This window comes from Nannobrachium achirus, assembly GCF_963921795.1.
Source record: "Nannobrachium achirus genome assembly, chromosome: 2".
Taxonomy (NCBI): Eukaryota; Metazoa; Chordata; class Actinopteri; order Myctophiformes; family Myctophidae; genus Nannobrachium; species Nannobrachium achirus.
In genome coordinates, this window is record NC_137811.1 from 60,666,894 (window position 1) to 60,694,204 (window position 27,311).

A 27,311-nucleotide genomic window follows, 5' to 3' on the forward strand; every position below is an offset into this window, starting at 1 on the left:
AGTAGATACAATAATTTAACCAAAGTCTTCTACTTTAAGGGGGGCACAACATATTTTCAGATAGGATGTCCAGAGCCAGCCCTAATACTTTAATTTGGGGGTCCTTGCCATGAAAATGTTTGAGAACCACTGCCCCCATCCCCCGCCACGCACACATCCTCTCAATGTACATCTGGATCAGTGGTTCTCACAGTGGGGTCCAGGGACTCTCACGGTTCTTTGGGAGGGGTTCTAAATGGACCATTGTAACGGGTCCATTTGGTTCCATTTGTATGCTGTCAGAGTTAAGGGGTGTCCCTGAAATATAAACATTTGCGAAACACACTGAACTGGATAACAGTGACACAATTTAGTCCAGCAAGATAGGCTACTGTATCTGTACACATTGGCATCCCAAATCAGATTTTCTGGCACATCCAGATTGGAATCAGGTTGCTTTTGATCAAGTCTGAACAGCAGGTGGTTTGAAATGCGACACAAACCTGATTTCTAAAGATAAGTTTCAGTCTGGACACCAAAGCCTGATTTATACTTTATCAAACAACATTGTCGTTCACCAAATCTACAAGCTCACAACGTGACACAAATGAATTAGAATTCTATAAATAGAATGCTATTTTTGGCAAACATTTCCATAGTAACTGAAAGACCACATGCTTGATGCCTGCACCAATAAATGCATAACTGGTACCCAGTCATTCATTGTAAATCGCTAAAGATAAATTAAATAGAAGCAAATGCTGAACATCTAAAACGGATGAGAAAGTGGAACAGGTTTAAAACTGGTGGTTGCGTAGGCAGATGTCCTTGAATGTAATTTATTCAAAACTGTCTTATTAGCTGCGACGCACGCGTCTCAGCTCTATGTTTGCTATATCGTTGCTGCTGTCAGGTGGAAACCTGGTATGTCCAAAACCATGTGTTCCAGTCAGTGGATCCATTGTGGTTATTATTTCCAGTGATATGCTATTTATAAAACCAACAGATAGACTTAAAGCCACTTTCACTTTAAAACAAAGTAGCATAAATATTTTGCGCTACTTTTCTGTGAGAAAATTGTACGATAAGTATGGCATTCATTTACAATATGGAGATGCAAGTTTTATTGCCAGTACAGTAACGATATAAAATGAAACAGAGCACACTTTAAATGTCACAGAAATAACTTTTCAAAACAAGTGGTGGGCGGAGATGACTGCAGGAGGAGAAAAAGACGGCGAGGTGGTGTGAAGGGTAAACAGAATCATATTACAGTAGAACACATTTAATTAGACTTAACTGACTTTTAACCTGACAGCGGCGTTATCTGCAACAGTGCCCTGCACTATTGGGTTGTGTTGGTAGTAGTGAGTACAATTGCTGGGTTGACATGGCGGTTCATTGTACAAACACACACACATGCACATGCACCCACACACCGCCCACTTGTGAAGACAAGCTTAGGACAGCGATTTAATTAAACATTGTTACAACCCGTTGTGCTGCGACGCGTTGTGAGCTTATCTTTCAGCGCACAACTATAAACCAGTCCTAACTCTAACCACAACCAGTAAACCTAACACTTTTTCCAACCCCTAAACGGTTTCTACCTTCTAATTGTAAGCGTAACTACAACAATCTTTTTAACCCTAAAACCATTTCTCTTGTGAGGACCAGGAAACCAGTACTCCTCAACATGTCCCATTTCTCAAATTCTACTATACTTGTGGGGACATTTTTGGCACTCACAAGTATAGTAATACTAGCACGCACACACGCGCGCACACACACACACACACACACACACACACACACACACACACACACACACACACACACACACACACACACACACACACACACACACACACACACACACACACAGAGACTTACCACACCCCGCTAACGCATCGCGTGGACACCGCTCTGGGCATGATCTCTGAGCCCTGCTGCATGAAGCCTCCTATGGGGAACCACAGGCTGTTGCCCAGGGTGTACTGGTTCTCCAGCATGTCCCTGCGCTCCCGCAGGCAGGGGTGGGGGTTGTACCACTCATATGGACTCAACCTGGGAGGAGGAGGAGAGGAGAACATGGGTGGGGGTTGTACCACTCATATGGACTCAACCTGGGTGGAGGAGGAGAGGAGAACATGGGTGGGGGTTGTACCACTCATATGGACTCAACCTGGGAGGAGGAGGAGAGGAGAACATGGGTGGGGGTTGTACCACTCATATGGACTCAACCTGGGTGGAGGAGGAGAGGAGAACATGGGTGGGGGTTGTACCACTCATATGGACTCAACCTGGGTGGAGGAGAGGAGAACATGGGTGGGGGTTGTACCACTCATGGACTCAACCTGGGTGGAGGAGAGGAGAACATGGGTGGGGGTTGTACCACTCATATGGACTCAACCTGGGAGGAGGAGAGGAGAACATGGGTGGGGGTTGTACCACTCATATGGACTCAACCTGGGAGGAGGAGAGGGGCATTCTCAGCAGATTTCATCCATTTTGCACTGGCCATGAAGTGGCCTCATCATTCTTAAAGGAGTAGTTCACCCCCAAAATGACCTTTTCTCTATTGATTACTCACGCCATGGATACTTGAGTTCAATAATATTTTTTTTGTATTTGTTGCATTCCTAACACAATAATTTGATTACAAATTGACCTCATTCCGAACTTCTGATGGGCGATCTCAGAACTTTTTCTCAGAACTCGTGCAGCCCCAGATGTCCTGGCTGCCCGTACTAGTTCGGAAAGACTGTCCGAACGGGACGTTTTTTTTTTATTCTGCTTGACACTATCATGAAACTAAGTAACCAAGCATAACCCAAGCCTAAACCCCCCTCTATAAGCGAACCAAAAATAAACTTTTCATCCTGACGGCCACTCACTCCATGGAAACCCTGCAGAAAACCAGGAGAGGTGAGGACAGGAGTGTCGGTACAGCACAGCATAGCACAGCATAGCACAGTGGTGAAATACGGGAATCCTCAAAGTGGTCCCCAGGGGTCCTTGAGGAGGTCCAAGGGGGTCCCCAGCAACAACCCAGGGGTCCTTGAAGAGGTTCAAGGGGGTCCCCAGCAACAAGTGTTGATAAACGTGCAACATCAGTTTAACCACTATTTCACTTTGGCTATTCAAAGACAGCAGATCTACAAGCTCACAACGCGATGCGTTCTGAGCTTGTAGAATCTGCTATTAATTAAGCCACGCCAGAAACCCCTGAACAGAGGTACTGCCGAACAAATATGCTATTTATTTATAAACATGTTTAAAAAAAACAATGCCCACATGATAACAACACGTAATGGAGTGCTCGGTACAGCGTGTATATTGATCCTTTAGAGGTCGACGTTCTTACTTTGGGGACGCGGCGGGGAGATCTCCTCCATTCGTTTCCGTGCGGCGAAGCAGGGAAAAGAGCGATAGGGAAGCGGCGCCCGAGCGTGATTGAGTCCGCGATCCACGTACAGAAACCTAGATGCTTTTAATCCAGTCATGGTGGTTGAGGTTGTTGTTGATTCTCTACCCCGTGGAGTGAAGGAGGAGCTGCTGAGCCAACCATGCAGCTAGAATGTAAGTGAACGGCGCGGCCTGCTGGAAACTACGAGTAGTACACCCACTTCCAGAAAGGAGGGGGGAGAAAATTTTAACCCTTTCAGATGGATCCAAGAAGACCCAGAGAACAACGGCCGATCGTTTTTTTTTTGATAATTATCATTTATATCAAAAGTCCGGGAAAGTACGAGCGGCGCACTGGGTGGTCCGGACAAGTACGGGCAAGTACGGCCCGGCTTAGAAAGTGTTAAAGACGGGCCTTAATCTGCTATTTTCACAATAGAACCATGTCCCCGAGTTAAAATATGATTGTTTTGGGGGTCGCGGCCTGAAAAGGTTGAGAACCACTGATGTATGGTACAGTGTACTGACCTTGCAGCCAAGAAGAGGACGCAGCTGACAGCCAGGTAGGCTAACAACATGAAGAGCCACACCGCAGGAGAGAAGGGGTCCAGGAAGGAGAAGTAGCCAGGCTTTCTTCCCTGGGGGGGCGAAGGAGAGGGGAGAGAAACGACAGAGAGAGAGAGAGAGAGAGAGAGAGAGGAGTAAACAGAATAAAAGATGATAGGGTCACATGGAGGGAGAGAGAGAGAGAGAGAGAGAGAGAGAGGAGAACAAGTGAGACAGACATACCGACAGACAGACAGGTTAAAAAAGGGGTTTCTGTGTGAAATGTGCATGTTCTCCCTGTGTCTCCTATAGGGTAGGTACCCTCACAAAAAACATGCAGTAATCCTGGTCTCTATACCGCCTCCCCCTGATGGAGGGGAAAGGAACTGGTTGGAATAACGTGTTCGTTCCATAAGTGACTTGGACTACTCATGCATAGAAGGAAGCATGAGGTCAGTCCGTTGTCTCCCCAGGTTACTTGGCAGAGGGAGTGTAGCGCCCAGGATTACATTACATAATTGACACTGGGTGAAAAAATAGGTTACAAAATCGTGGGATAATTTGTTTTTCCCCAACAACACCACTTTCCACCAGCGGGGGGCAGTGTCCCTCTAACGCTACAGTCCTGCTTCACAGTGCTTCTGCTCAGGTCTACTTGGCCTGAAGCCAAAACCTCAATAGCAATGCAAAGCTGCCCACTGTCTCTTAGGCAGCATTCTCACCATGGACATACAGCCATACTGTATATTCACAACATGAATATGCAATATGTGTGTGAGGATATAACATCAAAGTGACGGCTAAAGATGGTGTAAGGAACAGAAACTGGTCTCAGTCTCAGTGTTATCCCATGTAATTCTTCATGTGCTCCATTTATCCTCAACAGGGGGTCCGGGACTCCTAGTTACTGTGTGATAGAACACCAGCGTCCCTATTCTGAGGAGAACTTTAGCCAAAAATAGACGAAGCTTGTAGATTGGTTATTTTCGGCAAAGAGGTTTGGTGTTGAGGGGGAATAGAGCAGACTAAGTACAGAGTGAAAGGTCAAGTTTACTACAGAAGTCTTGTAGGACAACTTTATTTAGGGAATGTTTCGGCCAATAGAGCATCTGAAGAATTTAGGTGTCTGAAGATGCCTGAAGAAGGTCTATTGATCGAAACGTTGCCAAAATTAAGTTGTCCGTATTGTGTAATTGTAGACGGTGTGCGGAGTCATTTGTATTCTATCATCTCTTTCAATAAATGCAAGAAATCTCTGTGAGTATGTATGTATGTATGTATGTATGTAATCTGCGTATCTCAAGAACCGTTCGTCCCACCGGCATCAAATTCGGCATGTGCGTTCCCCGCCGCGGAAGTGCAGGGCCCGGCCTCGACCCGACCCGCTAGGCGGTTTTCCGGAACCGGCGCGAAAGGTTGGAATTTCCGTATGCGGAGCTGATGTCTGACATCAGGCTGTTCCGGAAACCGGCACAAGCGCTGACTCATTGTGACGTCACTTCTACTGACTCATTCTGACATCACTCCTGTGCAAAAGGACGATTCTTCCACACTTTCACTTTGCACTCTAGGTCAAGTATGCAGAGCTGATGTCTGACATCAGCGTGTTCCGGAACCGGCACAAAGGGACACAGACAGACAGATACAGAGATCTCCATATATGGGAATAAAATGGACGCAGACAGACAGATACAGATATCTCCATATATGGGCATAAATGGACACAAGCAAACAGATGGTCAAAATGGGTCCTATGACAACAGGTACAGTACAATGGGGTTTGCATTAAAGGGTGGGGCATTCATTCCCTATTTACATCGTTCCCGAGTAGGCCGGTCCCCGACTAGACGCTCGACCACCCGTCGGGCAGATACAAAGATCTCCATTATGAGCATAAAATGGACGCAGAGAGACATATATCTCCATATATGTTCATAAATGGACACAGGAAAACAGATGGTCAAAATGGGTCCCATGACAACAGGTATAATGGGGTTTGCATTTAAAGGGATATTACACTTTCAAAGTCATTTTATCGTCTAATCAGGCTTTTATGAACACCCTGAACAGTTTTTAATTTGCTTGATTCAATATTTAGATATTTGATGTAAATGTTACCAGGCCCGACACGCCCAGGCCCTCTCCACATACACACCCATTGTAACTTCAAACTCCATTTTAACCGTGATAAATTCATTAAAAACAACCATTATTTTTTCTGGTGACTCAAACTACCCTCCTAATACGTGAGCAGGCCGTGTTTTTTCGATAACTTTTTTCATTTATTTTTAATAATCCATTTTTGTATTAAATATTTTTCATTTTCCCAAATAATTATTAAAAATTAATGAAAAAAGTTATCGAAAAAACACGGCGTATCAAGTACAGTCTTGGCATTAGGAATGAACTCCACCAGGGGAATGCAATTGCAGTGAAATCCAGTCCTTAATGAAACAATGAGATTGGGTCCATGATGTTAGGTATCCATATAAAGCTAATCAGCTCCCAGTCTAATTCCTCACGTTCTCCTCTTAGCTAAGCTCTGTCTGGATGCCACAGCTTATACGTCTGCCAAACCAAACGCCCGCGGCATCAAGAAATGAGCCCTGCTCTTGGCGCTATATCCAGTTGTAACCCCAATCAGAGCCCTCCATCTCTGGCTAATCTGAGTGCAGCCCCCCTGGAGGGGGCGTGAAATGATGCTGCTGGAACATGAAGCACTGGTGGAATCCAATCTGGGTGGGAAGACCCTTGAGATGCCGCACGGACCGGTGGCCCCCCAGAAGGCCCCATACATGTCATTTAGATACCATCTTTTTTTTTTATATATAGTTTTTGTACTGAATAGGTAAATGTTAAATGGTGCATTTGTATAACGCCTTTATCCAAGGCGCTTTACAGAGATTGTGCATTACATTCACCCATTCACACACACATTCATACACCAATGGCGGAGGAAACCATGCAAGGCACCAACCTGCTCACCGGGAGCAACTAGGGGTCCAGAGTCTTGCTCAAGGACTCTAGACACTAACTCTGGGGGAAGCCGGATTCGAACTGGGAACCTTTCAAGAACCCTCCATGTTCTAATGGCGGTTTCTCTACCCCTGAGCCATGCTGCCCCATAGGTGCGTGGTCTACCTGCGTTTTTTTCTTAGATTACTATTTCTATGCATTCGATGTATTCGTGTTGATGTATTATAACCTTGTATTGATGTTGATGTATTGATGTATTACCTTGCTTATTGTAAATCGCTCTGGATTAAGAGCGTATGCTAAATGCCTAAATTGTAAATTGTAAGGAACTCAGAACTTTACAGGTGACGACGAGTCACACCACCTTTACTTAAAGTGGGCGTGACACGGCCAAAACAGCTAATTAAGGCTATCAAATTATCATAATGTTTTAATGATGTCATGTACCCCCATGTTAAATGACCCAATCAAATTAATTTATTGTAGTTAATGCACACACACACACACACACACACACTAGCTCTCGAAAATAGCCGTGCGGTGCGGCGCTACAAGCTAACAACAACGGACGAAGTATACATTCACTACTTACTGAATACTGATACGGCCCCGCCTCCTTTTCAGACTGTTTGGAGAAAGAAAACGTGACCTACTGTATCATAATGTTAAAGGTGATACACCATGCATTTAAAAAGTATTTATGTCATATTGTTTATGTCCCAAAAACGTTTTTCAAAAGGTTTGAGGCTAAATTACCACTCCTGAATAGAGTTTCTCTCATTTTTGAATGGCTCTCAGAGCATTTTCAGCTGCAGTACCACCTTTGGCCTGAACTGCCAAAGATATATATATCTTTGAAAAAAAAAATTCTTCAAAAACGGCCGTCGATGACGTCATCGACGACAGCAACAAATCTGGACAGCCTGTTTTGAGAACCCGTGGGATGCTTTTAACCTCCGCCTTCCCAAAACCAGAGAAAGACACAACGGTCAGAAATGGGACTTTGTGAGGATAGAAGGTGCTAGTGGGACCCCAAAAAAAGGTTTTAAAATAGGAAAAGTGAAATTTCATGGTGTATCACCTTTAAACTTCTGGGCGTGTCACCCGGTCTTTAGGTAAAAGTATCAATACTCACCAGATGAACTCTGTACAGGATGCTGATCCCCAGACTCATGAAGGGCTTGGAGAAGTCGATAACTTTCTCTCTCTCCGACGTGATGGTGAAGCCTGCCACGGCCAGGTCTGCTTTCTGAGGGGGGAGGGAGAGGAGAGAGAGAGAGAGAAGGAATGAGAGACACCAACCGTATATCAGTGGTTCCCAACCTCCCATACAGTGGGTCTGGACCGATGTGTGTCACGACTCGAGTAAAAATCCTGTTCTGTTTTCCTACATTTAAACAAATATGTGTTTATTTCAAAGGTTTTATTTTTTCATAGTTTAAAATAAATAATTAAAAGATTTATAATAATTAAGGAGTAATGAAAATAGACGATCTACAAGCTTGTAGATCGGCTATTTTCACTAGTACGCAAGCGTCTAATATCTCTTTTGGGTCTCGACCTGAAAGGTTTGGGAACCACTGCCGTATATGAGCTTGTAGATCCGCTATTTTCTCTACCTTTGTGTGACACTCTTGTATGATGAAGCAGGGCATTGCATTTACAAGAAGACATGAAAACTTTAAATATGGAGACACTGCCCAGGCCATAGAGAGCAGTGGCTCCTATAACCTTTTCTGGATCGGCGCCCACTTGAAAATTGGCATTTTCAGAGCATATTATTGTTTATGATCAATCGGGTTAGGCTCTTTTTTTATTTTTTTTTAACGATTTTTGTAACCCATTTTTCACCCAGTGCCAATTGCCCAAGCTGTAATCCTGGGCTCTGCTCTCCCTCTGCCACGCCTGGGGAGAGCCCCGAAACTGGGCTCATGCTTCCTTCAGTGCATGAGGAGTAAGCAAACAGCTTCTTTTCACCTGACAGGGGGGAGCTTCCCCGGTTGGACGTAGCGCGTGGAAGGAACACGTTATTCCAACCAGTTCCTTTCCCCTCCATCAGGCGCCCCGGCTGGCCAGGGGGAGGCAGTATAGAGACCAGGATTACTGCATGTTTTTTTGTTAGGGTATCTACCCTAGGAGACACGGGGAGAACGTGCAAACTCCACACAGAAAGGCCCTTTTGCCAACCCCACCTAGGGTATGGGCGCTGATGACGCAGAGGAGGGAACACGCTCACAGCGCCCACAGCGTCCCCCGGCGGGAATTGAACCCAGGACCTTCTAGCTGTGGGGCGACAGCGGTACCAACCGTGCCACCACCGTACCCAAATGTTGTGTTTTGCCAGTTATTTGCAATACCCTCACGGCCCCGGGGGCCTCAGAATTGCTGAGAGATAAAGAGAAAGAGAGAGAGAGAGCCAGGGAGAGAGCGAGAGAGCGAGAGAGAGAGAGACAGAGACAGAGAATAGAGGGTGCTAGAGACAGGGAACAGAGAGGGTTTAAAGGAGTCTAGTGTTTATGTTGTGCCAGTTAATGGGTGAGATGAGAGCCTTGTGTTTGGTGGAAGTGGTGTGTGTTCCACCTATGGAAAATGACAAGATCTGCTCTGTGCTAACAACAGCAAGGAAGGACAACAACAGCCAGGAGGATGAGGCAATATGCTATTGCTAGCGCACACGCACGCGCGCGCGCACACACACACACACACACACACACACACACACACACACACACACACACACACACACACACACACACACACACACACACACACACACACACACACACACACACACATTTGTATTACCATATTTGTGAGGACATCAACGTTTTTGATTTTATGTATTTTATGAATGCCATATTTATAATTCTTTGCCAACTTACAGTAAGCCAACCTCATAGAGCTGTTATTTTCAGTGTGCCACACCAGCGCACAGCTGAGTGAAAATCAGGCATCATTTGAACCCTAACCACTAAACCTAACCTCTGCCTAAAAGGCCTAACCCCAACCTGAATCCTTTCCTAGAATTGTAATGGCACAGGTGTGTTCCCACCGGCCAGGAAAATATTTGTTCAATTTGTGCGATTACAGTACATACAATGTCTGTCACTGAGGCGACTTCGCTTCCCCCCAGGTACTTGCAGGGAATGTTAGAGGGGCAGGGGCTGACATTTCTAAAAGGGCCTTTGGGTGAAAATACTTTTGGTACTCGATACCACACTAAGCTAAGGCCATAACCAAGTCAGTACTGGAGATGTGGCGTACGGCATAGATTTCTACACAGAGAGGGCAATTCTTTCAACATAAGATGCTGCGTTCAAGTTCATGTGAGTTTGGACAAGGCAATTCTCTTGAATGCTACCTTCAGGTATGGCATGGAAAGCGGGGCATTTGCATTTCTTTCACCATATAGTGAAAACTGCATTCATGGTCGGGAGAGGGCACTTTTTACAGACGGGTAAAAGGGCAGGGGCTCAAGCCCCCTTTGATGTCTATGTGTGCACGTGCCTGCTTTCCCCCCACTTCACCCTTCGTGTCTCGACAGCCAGTCAGAGAGAGTTGATGTTGCTCTGATATGTTGTTATGCTACCCTGACAAACGGCCAGTTCACTCCTTGATTCATCCATCTCCAACTGACCAGGAACCAGCAACACACACAAGCCCATGCAGAGGCACAGCCAAGAACTGATTTTGCTGCTCATAAATGATATAGTAATATACTGTAGCAGGAATTATATGTTCAATAGCAATGCTCCTAGATGCTCCAAGCATTGATGATCTCTCGTATAGTATTGTCTTGTGGTGATTACGCAGAATTACACAGGTGTGTTGATAAGTGACTATCAAAGTGAATTGATCAGGTGGTGGTATAGGGGGTGTGGTGAACTACAAAATGAGCGCTCCTACAATCTAACTGAGTTACCCAAACTAACTGTAACATAATATACATGTATATATATAATGTATGTATGTTTATGGAGCCCAGAGCGTGTACGGTTCCATTTGTAGACTTCCAGAGTTACTGTAAATAACACCAGTAAATTAAGGATAGAAGGGTCCCTGAATGTGTACATTTTATGTGCCTATACAAATAAAACAAGCTCCTGAATGGGTATTTGATAGCCTGGTAAACCACCTAAATGAAATGGGATGGTCTACCAGGCTAACAGTATTTGAGTCAACTCAATGCGTTATTTACGGGGAGGTCCTGCTCAGTCATCCCTGGGAAGAACAGCTGCCGGCGGGGAAGAGGACAAAAACACACGCTCGGTGTGTGTTTTTGACAGCTATCATCGATACATTTTTGTCATGAACAATAGTTGCTCAATCTTTCTTATTTTCACACATACAAGTACTATAGATTAAATCGTTTGTCATTCGAATTTGGCACTGTTTCCATATTATGCCATCTCAGTATTATGTCCAAAACTGTTACTTTTCAGGATTCAAATTCAAAAATAGCAAAAGTAGCAGATCTATAAGCTCAAAACACACATTTCACGCTTGCAGATCTGCTACTTCTGATGCTTTTGTGGGACGCTGTATATGATCAAAATAGAGCATTAATTCAAGAGTTAAATTTTAAAGTTAAAATACGGAGATAAGAGGTTTCTGCCCGAGTCTAAAGCGTCTCAAGCGGACTTAAGCCACGTGAGACACGTGCCAAGCGAGCTAAAGCGAGCCGATATGTCGAGCGTTGCGAAGTCTGCTTGAGCCGACTCAGTGGTATCTGAGTTATTCTGTCCGAATCTTTGTCCTGCCTACTTTCGGTGCTCCCTACCTCCGGTTCAGCCAATCACAACCCGTGGCGGACAAAGCATCGCCTACGGAAACAATAGTCGCTCACAGTATCCATAACAGCAACAAGGGACGACCAGGTGTATGTAAGGCTACAGAGCAGAACAGGTGTATGTATGTAAGGCTACAGAGCAGAACAGGTGTATGTAAGGCTACAGAGCAGAACAGGTGTATGTAAGGCTACAGAGCAGAACAGGTGTATGTAAGGCTACAGAGCAGAACAGGTGTATGTAAGGCTACAGAGCAGAACAGGTGTATGTAAGGCTACAGAGCAGAACAGGTGTATGTAAGGCTACAGAGCAGAACAGGTGTATGTAAGGCTACAGAGCAGAACAGGTGTATGTAAGGCTACAGAGCAGAACAGGAGTATGTAAGGCTACAGAGCAGAACAGGTGTATGTAAGGATACAGAGCAGAACAGGAGTATGTAAGGCTACAGAGCAGAACAGGTGTATGTAAGGCTACAGAGCAGAACAGGTGTATGTAAGGATACAGAGCAGAACAGGTGTATGTAAGGCTACAGAGCAGAACAGGTGTATGTAAGGCTACAGAGCAGAACAGGTGTATGTAAGGCTACAGAGCAGAACAGGTGTATGTAAGGCTACAGAGCAGAACAGGTGTATGTAAGGCTACAGAGCAGAACAGGTGTATGTAAGGCTACAGAGCAGACCAGGTTTATGTAAGGCTACAGAGCAGAACAGGTGTATGTAAGGCTACAGAGCAGAACAGGTGTATGTAAGGCTACAGAGCAGAACAGGTGTATGTAAGGCTACAGAGCAGACCAGGTTTATGTAAGGCTACAGAGCAGAACAGGTGTATGTATGGTTACAGAGCAGAACAGGTGTATGTAAGGCTACAGAGCAGAACAGGTGTATGTAAGGCTACAGAGCAGAACAGGTGTATGTAAGGCTACAGAGCAGAGCAGGTGTATGTAAGGCTACAGAGCAGAACAGGTGTATGTAAGGCTACAGAGCAGAACAGGTGTATGTAAGGCTACAGAGCAGAACAGGTGTATGTAAGGATACAGAGCAGAACAGGTGTATGTATGTAAGGCTACAGAGCAGAACAGGTGTATGTAAGGCTACAGAGCAGAACAGGTGTATGTAAGGCTACAGAGCAGAACAGGTGTATGTAAGGATACAGAGCAGAACAGGTGTATGTAAGGATACAGAGCAGAACAGGTGTATGTAAGGCTACAGAGCAGAACAGGTGTATGTAAGGCTACAGAGCAGAACAGGTGTATGTAAGGCTACAGAGCAGAACAGGTGTATGTAAGGCTACAGAGCAGAACAGGTGTATGTAAGGCTATAGAGCAGAACAGGTGTATGTAAGGCTATAGAGCAGAACAGGTGTATGTATGGCTACAGAGCAGAACAGGTGTATGTAAGGCTACAGAGCAGAACAGGTGTATGTAAGGCTACAGAGCAGAACAGGTGTATGTAAGGCTACAGAGCAGAACAGGTGTATGTAAGGCTACAGAGCAGAACAGGTGTATGTATGGCTACAGAGCAGAACAGGTGTATGTAAGGCTACAGAGCAGAACAGGTGTATGTAAGGCTACAGAGCAGAACAGGTGTATGTAAGGCTACAGAGCAGAACAGGTGTATGTAAGGCTACAGAGCAGAACAGGTGTATGTAAGGCTACAGAGCAGAACAGGTGTATGTAAGGCTATAGAGCAGACCAGGTGTATGTAAGGCTACAGAGCAGAACAGGTGTATGTAAGGCTACAGAGCAGAACAGGTGTATGTAAGGCTACAGAGCAGAACAGGTGTATGTAAGGCTATAGAGCAGAACAGGTGTATGTAAGGATACAGAGCAGAGGAGACAGAGGTCTGTGGTCTCACTGCCTCTCCTCACGTCTCGTCCATTAAGCGCTAATTGATGAACACGAGCCGCTAATGAGAGCTGGGTGCTCAGACTGGTGGGGGTGCGGGGCAGAGGAGAGAGAGAGAGAGAGAGAGAGATACAGATACAGAGATTACAGAGAAAACAAGAGATATATATATAGAGAGAGAAAGATACAGAGTGATACAGAGAGTGCAGAGAGGGAGAGAGTGATCAGAGAGAGAGCATGGGGAGCCAGGGAGCCACAGCGTGGCAGGTCTCCACATAGAGAGCAGAGGCTGGTAATTGAAGTATACCATATGGTAATTAAGAGCAAGGGGGCTTCTCATTAGACAGCCCAGACTTGAGATCCTAACACATGCACAGTGGGACTGGACAGAGATACACAGGGCGAGAGACACTGTGTGTGTGTGTGTGTGTGTGTGTGTGTGTGTGTGTGTGTGTGTGTGTGTGTGTGTGTGTGTGTGTGTGTGTGTGTGTGTGTGTGTGTGTGTGTGCGCACGCCACATGCGTGCGTGCGTGCGTGCGTGCGTGCGTGCGTGCGTGCGTGCGAGCGAGAGAGAGATGAGTGTGTGCAAGAGAGAGAGAGAGTTGTGTTATGGTAAGAGCAAATAAGGCACTTTTAGGCAATGCTACCACTGACTCTCATTTGGGGAATTATCAAGTCAGGTTTTGTCCTAGATAAGAATCTTATTCCCCTCTGAGGGAAATTTTGCACATTGGAAGTTACTGCAGAGTTGGGGTTTGGGGCAACAGAGACGCTGTGTGCGTGCGTGCGTGCGTGTGTGTGTGTGGGTGCGGGTGCGTGTGTGCGTGGGTGCGTGTGTTGTAAGTGTATACTGTACATCGTCTCTGTCAGGTGTAAACCTCATATGACCAAAACTGTTGCTTTTCAGGATTAAAGCATCAAAAGTAGCAGAATGACAAGATTAAAACGTGTCACTTCGCGCCGCGTTTCGAGCTTGTGGATCTGCTACTTTTGATGCCTTTGTGTGATCAAGTGCACCATATACGAACACCCATAAACACACAAGAAGGAAATGGGAAACAATCCCCAGCAGCAGTTTAAAGTGCTATATACAGTATATTGCCACATAAGTTCAGATGTCTAATAGCTAAGGGGTAGGTGCTGTCTCTAAAGCGGGATGTTTTACTCTTAATGCTTCTGTATCTCCTGCCTGATGGGAGACTGAAGAGGTAATGTGCGGGATGAGAGTTGTCTGCTATGATTTTTTTTAGCCTTCCTAATTATTCTTGTGGAGAAGAGTGATGAAAGTGAGGGGAGGCTACGTGCAATGATTTTTGATGTTCGGCGTACTACTCTCTGGGGGGCGCTCTCCATTCCGACGTGTCGCCACTCCGACATTGACTTCTTATTGTCGGAGTGGCAACACTTCCATAGAGGTTAGGTTTAGGGTTAGGGTTAGGTATAGGGTTAGTGTCGGAAAGGAGACATGTCGGAATGGAGAAATGCAACCCTACTCTCTCTAGCCGAGTCTTGTCCTGGGAGGTTGTGTGACCAAACCAGACAGTCGTAGAGAAGGTGAGCACATTTTCTATCGTAGCCCTATACAAGTGGATCATGGCTGCTTGGCTGACCCTGAATCCTGAGATAGGAGGTTAATTTCTGCCAAGACAGACTCACCCTGTTGATGAGCTCTCCCACCATGCCGGTCCAGGAGCCGTTGGGTTCGGGGGCTCCGTACTGCCCGTCGTCCACCAGTTTGATCCTGAAGGAGAACTTCAAGCTGTCCGCCAGCTCCCTCAGCATGTCCACACAGAAGCCCTCGTACTGGTCGTTGCCCTGGAAGTCCTGGTAGTTGCCCCGACGCATTACGTACGGATTCTCCTGAGAAAAGCACAGCGAGAGACATAACAGGGCTTTGAGAGGAAAAGTTGTCACGCATGTCCGTTTCTGGACGTTCTGGGCCCTATCTTGTGTTCCATGTTCAAGGTTCAAGGTTCTTATATTTAGTGTCCCCGAAGGGCAAATTGGGTTTCAGTGGCATAGACATCAATACAATACAATAAAAACACAACACCATACAGTACACTTGTAGCAGATACCGAAAAAGGTACAATAAAGTGCATGTTGACCACAAAGTGCAAAGCATTAAAGTGCTATGCAGTAAAGTGCACATTGACCATGAAAGTGCATTAGCATATAGGCACAAAAAGACTAATAAAGTGCACATCTAAGGTCTATCTCCCTGACCTTCCCTCAGCAGCATTCAGTGTGCAAATGGAAAGGAACAAAGGAATATTGTACCTGTTTTTGTGGCACGAGGGGCCCGTAAGCGAAGGCCAGATGGAAGGAGTTAGTACTCTTCATTTAGTGGGCAGCATCAGAACGGCTAGACAGAGCACCTGTCTGTTAAAGAATTGTTCTAGGCTGTTCATCTGTGTGCTAATTATCTTTTTAAGGGAATTCTTATCCCTGATATCAAGATTACCATACCAACAGACAATTGAAAAATAAATGACAGACTCGATGTAGGCACTGTAAAACAGTTTAATTTCTCGTGTGCCACATTACCCCTTATGCCCAAACCTTTTTTTAAAAACATTTTTAAAATAGTGAAAATAGGGCATCCGGTGGCCTACTGGTCAGGGCGCATACCACATGGGCACGCGGCATCGCCGGTTTGATTCCCGATCCGGACGACCTTTGCCACATGTCACTCCCCATCTCTCTCTCTCCCCATTTCCTGTCAGTCTACTGTATACTATCAATAAAGGCATAAAAGCCAAAAAAATAAATTATATAAAAAAAAAAAAAAAGTGAAAATAGCCACTGTTTTAAGATGCTTAAAAAAAGAAGGGAAAAAAAGAAAAGCCAAAAAAGTTTAGGCATAAGGCAACATAAGGCGACATACTGTAGAGTCCTTTAACTGCACAAGTGGTTCTCAAACATTGTTGTGTCAAGGTTCCCCAAATTGATACAGTATGTACTGTAGGCCTGAAAAGATTTTGTGCCAGGGACCCCCATAAAATAAGATTGTGTACACAATCTAACTATTAATTTAGCGAATGTCTGTCAAACGTCCGTCTGACATCACTGATACTAAACAAACAGTGTCGCCACCATGGTAACAATGCCCAACTGACATCACTGACTGACATCACTGATTGACATCACTACTATGCCCAAAATTGGAGATGACATCACAGACTGGCCTGGACGTGCTGTGAGATACCATAATATAGGGTTAAAGTGGGTAAACTGATTTTGATGTTGTATTATCGAATATTACTTGGGGCCCCCTGGACCCCCACTTTGAGAACCCCTGAACTATACCTCTGACTCTCAGCCCACATGTAACATTAGGATGACGTAGGATCAAACAAGCACCAAGGTCTTCCCTTGCTTGGGTATTTTGTACACTGAGGGTGAGGTGCAATTTATTATTACATTGCTAACTATTGTAATAAATTGTACATTTAGAAGGAGGTTGAGAAACTACAGTAACATGAATTGTGGGAATCGATTGTTATCACTTTCTCAAATCAATACTATTAAAGGTAAAAAGAGTTCCTTTTACTGTACTGTTGCCAAAACTGAGATCATAATAACTCCCTGGAGAGACACCGGTGGAAGGAATCGAACGTGATTCTTATCCCAAAAAGACAGAAAAGGGTGATTTAATGGATAAAGAAACAGACCATTAGTCTGCTCCCTATCGTTAGTAGAGTCATGAAGTGAATAGCTTTGGCGAAGAGATCTGGTGTAGGTCCAATGTCTAGAGGGTTTAAGTGGTTAATCTGATGTTGTTGGACAGGTGACCAGTTGAGAACTCGTTCAGGTCCAAGGTTGTGTTTTTTGGAGCTGTGTGCAGCTCCCTATACGTGGCTGTGTGGGTCTGTGTGTGTGTGTGTCTGTCTGTCTGTGTGTATGTAGCCTGACTTCGGCGCGTAACTAGTGCCGCACCATTTACGCCACTCGCGCAATATATACATCAAAATGTGCGGCTCGGCCGGGAATGGTGTTCTATTACCTTTCGTTCCGATCCGCCTTACCATGCCGACGTAATCGGCAAAAAACGACGCTTAATTGTCCCCATTGACTTATAATGGGACAATGCAAGAAATCACTTTCAAGTATTTTTCTCTCGTAAACCATAGGAGCTACAGTTTCAAACCTCGGAGAGGAGATTCATAATGATTTTAAGAATGAATCGAAAAATAATTACATCACTCGGCCTCATGGTGGCGCTATAACGGCCCACTTTACGTTTTGCCCCGTAACTCTTGAACCGTAGATCGGAAAATTAAAATTCTTTTTTCCCTGGATTCCTTGGGTCAAGACGCATCTCCCCATATAGGCCACGCCCATTTGCGCCAGGATAGATTTTCCGCCATCTTGAATTTTCTCCAAAACACACTTTTTGCTCCTTTTCCTACATATTTTCTTCAAATGTCACAAAAATCGGTACACATGATCTACACACACACACACACACACACACACACACACACACACACACACACACACACACACACACACACACACACACACACACACACACACACACACACACACACACACACACACACACACACACACACACACACAGCTCCACTTCACACGGGTGTGATTTTTAATTGTATAATTGTTTTATTGAGGTTTTTAAAATTCCGGTCATATTATCTGTGTCATGGTTTAGTGCACTTGAACATTTAACTTGATTGCTGGACTGTGGTTCGCTAACAGCTGTTGTTGGCTTGGCTTTGGATTTGCTTGTAGCCTGGAGGCTAAGCTGTCTGGCTGTGAATTCAGATGGATGTGTGTGTGTGCCACTTGCCAGCTTCCATTCTCACGGTCGCGGCTAAAACAAAAAGGACATCTGCTGCTTGCAGGAGGAACTCAAGAGGAAGGACAAACTCTTTTGAAGTTTGAACAACTTTCGCAGTGGACCAGGACACACACATCAGCCTTCGAGTATCTGGGAGGATTACCTATTTTGGGCTTCTGATACCAATCTCCCATCTCGGGCTAGCCACCTTTCTACCTGTCGCCCTGACAGTCTTGTGTGAGGAAACTGTTCCTCAAACCAAAGTTCCGATCTAGGCCTGCCTCAGAGACATTTACTTTTTGTCACAGGTAAACACCAGCAGTTTAAACCATTCAAACCGGGAAAGCATCTGTGTCGTTTTGGATTTGACGCACTATTTTATATATATTTTTTTTTTCTTCTTTTTTTTTATCTTGAAAGTGCTTTTTTTTTAAACAATAATTCTCCTCTGGGGGTCTCCAGCTGTCACAAAACCTTTTCAGAACTACTGATCTACAGTAGAAAGCATTTGTAGAATCGGCCACAGGTCTTTAAGAGTCTCATACGCTCCACAGACCCATCAGCCTTCTATCTTCTCATGCTGCGCCAACCTCTGTGCAGGTTGTGAGCTCATCCATGGTCCACCCTGCCGCATTGCCTAAAGTCCTGGATATGAATTCCATCGTCGCGCCACTGCTCTGTGAAAACCCTAAATCCTTAGCCATCATCCATGTGGGAGCTAAAGACGCTAACCACTTGAAACCTATATCATCACTGCTGGGTATTATATTCCTAAGCCTCAGTATTATATTGCCTCATACCACACTAGTCTGCATGCCTGCCAATCAGATCATTTACATTTTCCAAACTTTGTGTTCAAGGATAACCTGTTTTCTATCTGACTAGCGGGCTTACTGCAGGATTACCTGGCATACCTGGATTTACCGCTGCTCGTGTCCCCTGTGTGCTGAAGCCTGTTCAGACCAAGCCGACCCACCAGAACCGCTGTGGATCAGTGAGGCTGCCATCGCCTGGTGGTCAAGTCTGGGATTGCAAGACTTCCGCATTTAAACGCTACTGCGTGTGCTTCTACTGCTTGAAACCCTAGTGCTTTGAGCACCTGCCCAGGGCTCACGTCCTCTGAATTTGGGCACCAACATTTGGTGCTCAAATGAGGAAGAAGATAGTCTGACACTGAGCCTGAATGTTTATTAAGTTTCACTCCATTATTTAGTCTGAAAAACCTTCCTACTACAGCCGACTACTGATGTTTTATTGCGACCGCCAGGTCGCACTTACTATCAAAACCTCCACCAGCTCTCCGTCAGTCAGTCCGTCCGTCTGTCTGTCACACGTCACACTTTTGCCCAGCTCATAACTCCGCAACCGTTTCCCCGATCCATGCCAAATCAATTCACACATGACCCTCTTCTAGCGTCACCCTGAGGCAGATTCTTGCAAAACACATTTTTGGACACTGCTCCTAAAATTTTTGCCCTAAAATCACGCAAATCGGTACAGAGTATGTCTACACTCATGTCATCAACATGGATCTGTCCCATATAGCGCCACCTTCAGGCCGATTTTTTCAAACACATTTTTGGACACTGCTCCTACAGATTTTGCCCTAAAATCATGCAAATCGGTACACAGTATGTCTACACTCATCTCATCAATATGGATCTGTCCCATATAGCGCCACCAACAGGCCAATTTCTTCAAACACATTTTTGGACACTACTCCTACACATTTGCCCTAAAAATCGCTTATCTCCCTATTAGGGAGTCTTACTGGTAGCAAGATCGATACGATCGCATGTTACCGCGGCGGGCGACACTGCATTTGTTTATGTTTGGGAATGTGCGGTCTTATCTGCTCTGCCGCCCTGTCAGATTAGTAGGCCAGAACATGGACTCAGCAGGCAGCCCCCTCCCTACCCAGGACGCCGTCACACCTGGGATCTACAGGTTGCCTCGCTGCATGGGAAGACACGAGCAGAGCATCCAGGAGCTGCAGGCGTCCCTGTTGAATGTGTCACAGCGCAACAGCTGGGCGACTCACCTGGCTCAGCAGAGGCTAGGCAGCTGCCCCGGACATTATTTGCCCTCGGAAAGGGCAGAACAAAGATCATTGACTACAATATTGAGCTGTACACTCTGGTGGTGCACTGCCACTGGGTGGAACCAAGAGGCACAGAGACCGTTGTTTGGCTCACACAATTTCCAGATGCATCCGCTTAAAGGACAACTTAGTTTTTTTACAACATGGGTTCATATTTTAGATTGTAATTAGAGAAAATAAAAGATGAGTGTTAAAATGCATTTGCATTGCATGTTTGTGCAGGCAGTCGCTGGACTACGTTCCTGTAGAAATGAGTCTTGCAGGGAATTTATTTTATTAAACACAGTTTCAATTATGCTAAGTCTATGATTTTCATGTCTGGCAACCGTTTCATGAAAGCGATTAGCCCCGCAAGGCTGCGGCGGTTTACACCGATTTGACGGCAGCCGAGAGAGAGGCCTGTAGGTGCTGGGCTGTATGTGGCGTTAACAACACCCCTTTAGCTGTTCTAAAGCCACTGTAAACCACCTGGTCTCCTGGGGCTGATTGCTGATATAGCTCCTTTTCACCTTCTATTACAGTACAGCTGAGAGGACATTCTCTGCTGTGATGGTGCTTCAGTAGTGCTGCTGAGGGTACTCAGCTGCATTGTGTAGCACCACTGTATCTGCCTCATGTACGCTACCAAGAATACCAACACATCATGCAGTTCACACACACACACACACACACACACACACACACACACACACACACACACACACACACACACACACACACACACACACACACACACACACACACACACACACACACACACACAAAAACACACACACACACACACACACACACACACACACACACACACACACACACACACACACACACACACACAGTGTATTGTCGCTGTCGGGCAGAAACCTCTTATCTCCATATTTGAACTTTTTGAAGCAGTGAAAGCCGCTTCCAAGGAGTGGCTTTGTCTGTCCCGTACCTGTTTTTTTGAGGATTCCCATAGATTCTCAAGGAGTGAGAGTGTCTGTCCCGTACATGTCCCGTACATGTCCCGTGCATGCAGAATTGAGGATTGGTCAAGCTTCACATGACAATTTGGCCCTCCAGACAAAATCATTCAGAATTAAGAATTCATAAAAGTATAGAACTAAAGCAGTATAGATCTAGAACACAGAATGTATAGATCTGGAACACTGATTTCAAAGCTCTAGTACACATAGAATAAAAATTCACCGCTTCACTTCGAACCGAGGTTTGATTTTTTAAATTTATTTTCACACAAAAGTATGAACAGTAGCAGATGTACAAACGCCGCTTTGATCCTTTCAGGATTTTAATCCTGAAAAGTAACCACAACATATGAGGTATTCACCCGACAGACACGATCTCCGGCACGCGGCACCGTTGCCCCTATCCATGCCAAACTTTGCACACACAGTCCTTGGCTGGCAAACCACAACCTCCGCCCCTGATTTCTCACATGTCGCTCTTCTAGCGCCACCATGAGGTTGCCGACCTGACGGTCGCTTATCTCCCGATTAGGGAGTCACCAGTAAGACTCCCTAATCAGCATACATTAACTTTAGAAGGCAATCGAAGCCAATCAGGAGGGAATATGGGAAATGGGACAGATCCATGTCGATGACATGACTGTAGAGATACTGTGTACCGCTTTGCATGATTTTAGGGCAAAACCTGTAGGAGCAGTGTCCAAAAAATGTGTTTTGCAAAAATCGGCCTGATGGTGGCACTAGAAGAGGGCCATATGAGAAATTAGGGGTGGAGGTTGTGAGTTGCCATCCAAGGAGTGTGTGTGCAAAGTTTGGCATATAGGGGCAACAGTGCTGGAGATAAGAGTAGGGCAAAAGTGTGACGTGACGTGACAGACGGACGGACGGACGGACGGACAGACAGCAGGTGGAGTTTTTCATAGTAACTTGCGACCTGACGGTCGCAATTATACACACACACACACACACACACACACACACACACACACACACACACACACACACACACACACACACACACACACACACACACACACACACACACACACACACACACACCACAGTTGGCCTATACACACAGCAGTATGACATAGCAGTACTGATGTGACCTCAATGACACGACGGCTGTGAGCAGACACGTTTCGGGGGTTTTGACAGAGCTGCGCTTGACTGTTCAAACACACTGACACAGTGGGGATTCCCTAAGCCTCCTATCAGTTCCAATGACAGCCACAGTGACAGTTCAGTGAGGAGAGAGAGAGAGACAGAGAGACACAGAGAGACAGAGAGAGACAGAGAGAGACAGAGAGACACAGAGAGAGAGAGAGATAGAGACCCCGGCACAGTGTGAGCTGGGCCGGGCGGACCCCCTGCCAGTCACCAGCAGAGAGCTCCGACCTCGTCAGCATGACAGTGGTGATGGGGAGCGCAGGGTTGTCGCACCAAATTCTGGGCCCTGGGTACAAGGATTCCTTCACATTTTGTGCTTTAACTATTGAAAATAGCAGATCTAAGTCTTTGAATGTTTCTACTGTATGTCAGCGGTGCTCAAACCTTGTCATGTGAAGGACCCCCAAAATGAGATGTATTTGGCCACGGACCCCCCATCTCAAAATATTTAGTTCCAGGGAACCCTCCCCCACAGAGGCAAAATTTGAGTTACAAATGTTCGCTTAAAAAATACATATATTCAAAGATTTGCACACATTTTCACGACTATTCAAAAATAGCAGATCTACAGCTCACAGCTCACAGCGCGGCACTCGGTGCCGCGCTGTGAGCTTGTATATCTGCTATTTTTCAATAGCTAAAGTAAAATAATGAAGGCCCCCTCCCTCCACCTTGGGCCCTAGTAACTCGGTCCCACTTTCCCCCCCTTGTGACGCCCCTGGGGGAGCGGTGACCTTACCAGTATGGTGGTGACAATGAGGGTCTTGTTGGCCAGGGTCTCTGACACGTTGATGTCCAGGCTGGTGGCATTCATGACCAGGGTGTTGTTGGAGTACCAGATCCCAATCTGACAGGGGACCAAAAGGAAAAGAATAAATCAAAACAACGTTCTGTTTACCACTTGACCTGCAGCATCCCTATTCTGGGGGGAACGCACGCACGCACGCACGCACGCACGCACGCACGCACGCACGCACGCACGCACGCACGCACGCACGCACGCACGCACGCACACACACACACACACACACACACACACACACACACACACACACACACACACACACACACACACACACACACACACACACACACACACACACACACACACACACACACACACACACACACACACACACACAGTGATTCTCAACCTTTCTAATTTCGAGGATCACCATATTTATCTGCATTAGGCCATGGGTACAAATTGTTTCCTAACAATGAATCCTTTAGCTGGGGACCCCCTGGAACCCCCGGCTTGTAGGTCTGCTATTTTTGTGATCTTCATAGAGATTTGGTGGAAAAAGAATGTACAGAGCCAACTCAGGTCCAGTTTACAAAGGGTTTAAGTGGTTAAAGTGCGTGAAGAACTGCAAGTATTGTATCTCTCCGAATGTGTGGGGACAATAAAGTCACAGAAGGGAACGCAACTGTGTGATTATGGACTGGGAGGTGTTCGGAATCGCGGGGGGGGGGGGGGGGGGCACTTTGTTGGGAAATAACGCTGTACATCTTTCAATAGGTCAGATATGAGGCAATAGCTCCGCTGGCAGATTCATAATGCCCACCCGCCCCCCTACGCCAACTCCATTTCCCTCCTCCCCCTCCCCTGACATTTTAGAGGGGTATATTTCTTCTCTGCAAACTGGCGCTCGCCTCCCACGGTGCAGAGGGAAGCTCGCCAGACAGGCAGGATAGTATAGTGTCTTGCGTCTTAAAATGTTAATGGTTGCCATTTTGGCACGTAAGCCTCCAGCTGAGCTCTGGAGTCTAGACTCACGTATTGTTATCAAATGGCATTTAGTGTCAACCGGGTAGGCAGTTAGCCTATACTAAAGAGCCTGCTTAAAGCATATTAAGGTAAGACGGAAGCTAAGTGTTTTCTGAGAACTGACAGAGCGTGAAACCATCCACAGCGATGTGCACTTCCGCCTCATTAAATGTTTATTTTGACATGCGGGTGAAGGGCACTCCGATACTGAACCCTATTAATCTTCTCTGGAGCTGACTATCCCTGGATCATTCTATAGAATTCGCCTCCTTTGTTCTTTTTTTTTTTCACAGTTTTGTTTATTTGAAATTCAGGGCATACAGTAAACCAAGACTTGTTCACATATTATGAGAACCAATCACAAATAGAAAAAAAAAAAAAAGAAAAAAAAGAGAGATAAATGCCAAAGATGATAGTATAGCAATAGGGCAAAAAACAAAATGAGACCAACAAAAAGGCAATAATATAAGCAACAAGCTATGAAGGCACTTGAGGTACCATTCAGTGAAATGACATTTAATGATCATATGCCCTGATTCAAGTTTAAACAACAAACAGGCAAATAGGACAGATGAAAAATGTATATATATAAAAAAGTATTAAATTTGCCTCCTTTGTTCAAATCTTTATTTATTGGCCTGGCCGCCTGGGCTGCCGGTGTGGTGGTCCGGGCACCCTAGGCTGCAACGCCAGCCTGACAGTGTGTTGCGGGTTCGAATCCCGACCCCGACAACCTTTGCTGCGTGTCACTCCGGCCCTAGGGGGCGATCTCTGTTGCTTCACTAGTGACTCCTACAGGTTGATCGGAGCACCTTGTTCAGCAGGGAGTGTACTGTAACTGGGAGGCATAGCGTGTTCCTCCGCATGCGTTACCCTCTCCCGGTGAAACGCCTCACTCAGTCAGGTGAACAGAAGCGTCTCCCCAACGTGGACAACCTGTGGGTCGGGACCCCCAGGGGGGTCTCCAAATTATTTTGGGGGGTCCTCAGATGATCAATTTAATGTGAACATTGTTTTCTTACTCAACAGTAAACAAACCAACATAAAGTTTAAGTGCTAGGAGGGTATCTGCACATTTCTAAAGTGACAATTGAAGGACTTTTTAATACATCTAAAATGACAAATTAAACATTGGCCAAACTGTAAAATATTAGAGTTATTGTGAGCATGTAGATCTTCTATTTTCACAATAGAACCATGTTATACAAAATGTATAATGCCTCAACTCTTAGTGCTCGTCAGGGTAGGGGGGTCCCCAGTTAAAATATGATTATTTTGGGGGTCACGTCCTGAAAAGGCTGGTCTACACCCTCCCTAAGACCAACAATAGGAGTTGACAGTGGCAGGGGACAATAAAAACAGGGGGAATTGGCCTTATAAGACTAAAACAAACAAGCAAAAAATGTGCATGGCCGATAAGAGGGACTCTGGACTGATTGTGTCTCTCTCCAGTTGGGTGATTCTACAGTTGAGTCCTCCTGGAAGACACAACACAAATATACGGCAGCATTCATTCACAGATGTGGGGCAGCCGTGCCCTAAAGGTTACAGAAGCAGGTTGTAACTAGGGGGCCAGTGTACTAGGGTGGGTGTATGAATGAGTGACTGCCTGTGTCCCAGTAGTATCTTGTAGTAACTCTCTCAGTAGTTATGGAGGCCAACAGCTATACGGGTGGGGGTGTCCTTGAGGAAGGCACTTAACCCCCAGCTGCTCCAGTTAAGCCGCTTAGTGGGCAACATTAGAAGACGCTGGTTGTTCTGAGCAGCTCCCAGGTGTGAATGTGAGTAAGTGTATGAAGGTGAACCAGGGCACCGCTGAATGAGAGTGCGTATACGCTCAGTAAACCTTCCCTAGATAAATAGAGGTTACAAAAAATATATATGTACAGTGCTGTGGGTGTGGGGTTTGATTTACTTAACCTGCTTTGGTGCCAACAAATATGGGAACGGCAACCCTGGATGATAAAAACTGATTACAGTATGAAGCATTTGAAAATCATAATCAAGATTCAAGATCAAGATTCGACATTGCTTTGATTTGTCATTTTGTTTTCCATCTGCAAGCAGGTTCATGAAAATAAAAATAAAACGAGATTATGTTTCTCCTGGTAAAAGACAGCAAAGAAATCGTAAAATAATAAATAAATAGTTCCCAAAAAGTACTGTATGAATCTAAATAAATCCTAAATACTAGAAGAATTCATGCGATATAAAACAAGCATAACCAGATCAGCAAAAAAACTAAAAACTGAATGAATCCATAGTTCATCTCAGGAGTTCAAAAGTCTGTCTGCCTTTTGAAGACTTTTGAACTCCAATCTCTAGTCTCTACTATGCAGATTTTGTATAAAAAATGTAAATTGTAAAACGTGGGCGTGCTTTTCTGGTGCCAAAAACAAATCGTCCATTCATTTTTCCCATAGAGATTTACTACAATATTGATATCAATTATTTTAAGCCTAGAATCAAGCCATCCTTTCAAAAGTGTACATACTGTATGACATTTCCAGCCAACAGAGATGCTATGTGACTTGTGACAGTACTGAAGTTCACCTAATTCACTGTTATTCCTCTAGCTCACTGTTATTCCTCAGTGTCGCTGGATGTGAATGTTTGCTGTTACAGCTGCTTACCAGGCTGCTCCGCTTGTTGCTGTACTGTATACATAACAGTACATGCTTATTTCACCAGATAATTATTGTCGCAGAAATGTGCGTGTAACAGAGGAGTGTGACATTCAACCCCGCAGCGCTCTTGTGTCTTGTGTGAGTTAATTATATGCACACGCTGCCGTCTACAATGCTACCGGGCCTCAGCCAAGAACAAACCTTGCTTGTGTTTCAACTAGAATCACCAGGAAGTACATCTTGGATTTCCAAACATTTGCATGTTTCTATCACATTGCTGACATGGCAAACACACTGTCGACCAGAATCACATCCTCACATCGACTTGAGTTA

General features: G+C 45.3%; 1 protein-coding gene across 1 annotated transcript in view; it reads right to left on the bottom strand.

Annotated features, from left to right (window-relative positions):
• The window catches only part of grik5 (glutamate receptor, ionotropic, kainate 5), a gene marked incomplete at its 3' end in the record, with an annotated part of 126,643 nt that overhangs the window by 19,499 nt on the left and 79,833 nt on the right, over positions 1-27,311 (bottom strand). Inside the window, 5 exon segments of the mRNA XM_080748588.1 lie at positions 1,873-2,046; positions 3,916-4,025; positions 8,045-8,158; positions 15,197-15,400; positions 23,320-23,427. Coding sequence (XP_080604714.1) covers positions 1,873-2,046; positions 3,916-4,025; positions 8,045-8,158; positions 15,197-15,400; positions 23,320-23,427 — 710 coding nt within the window.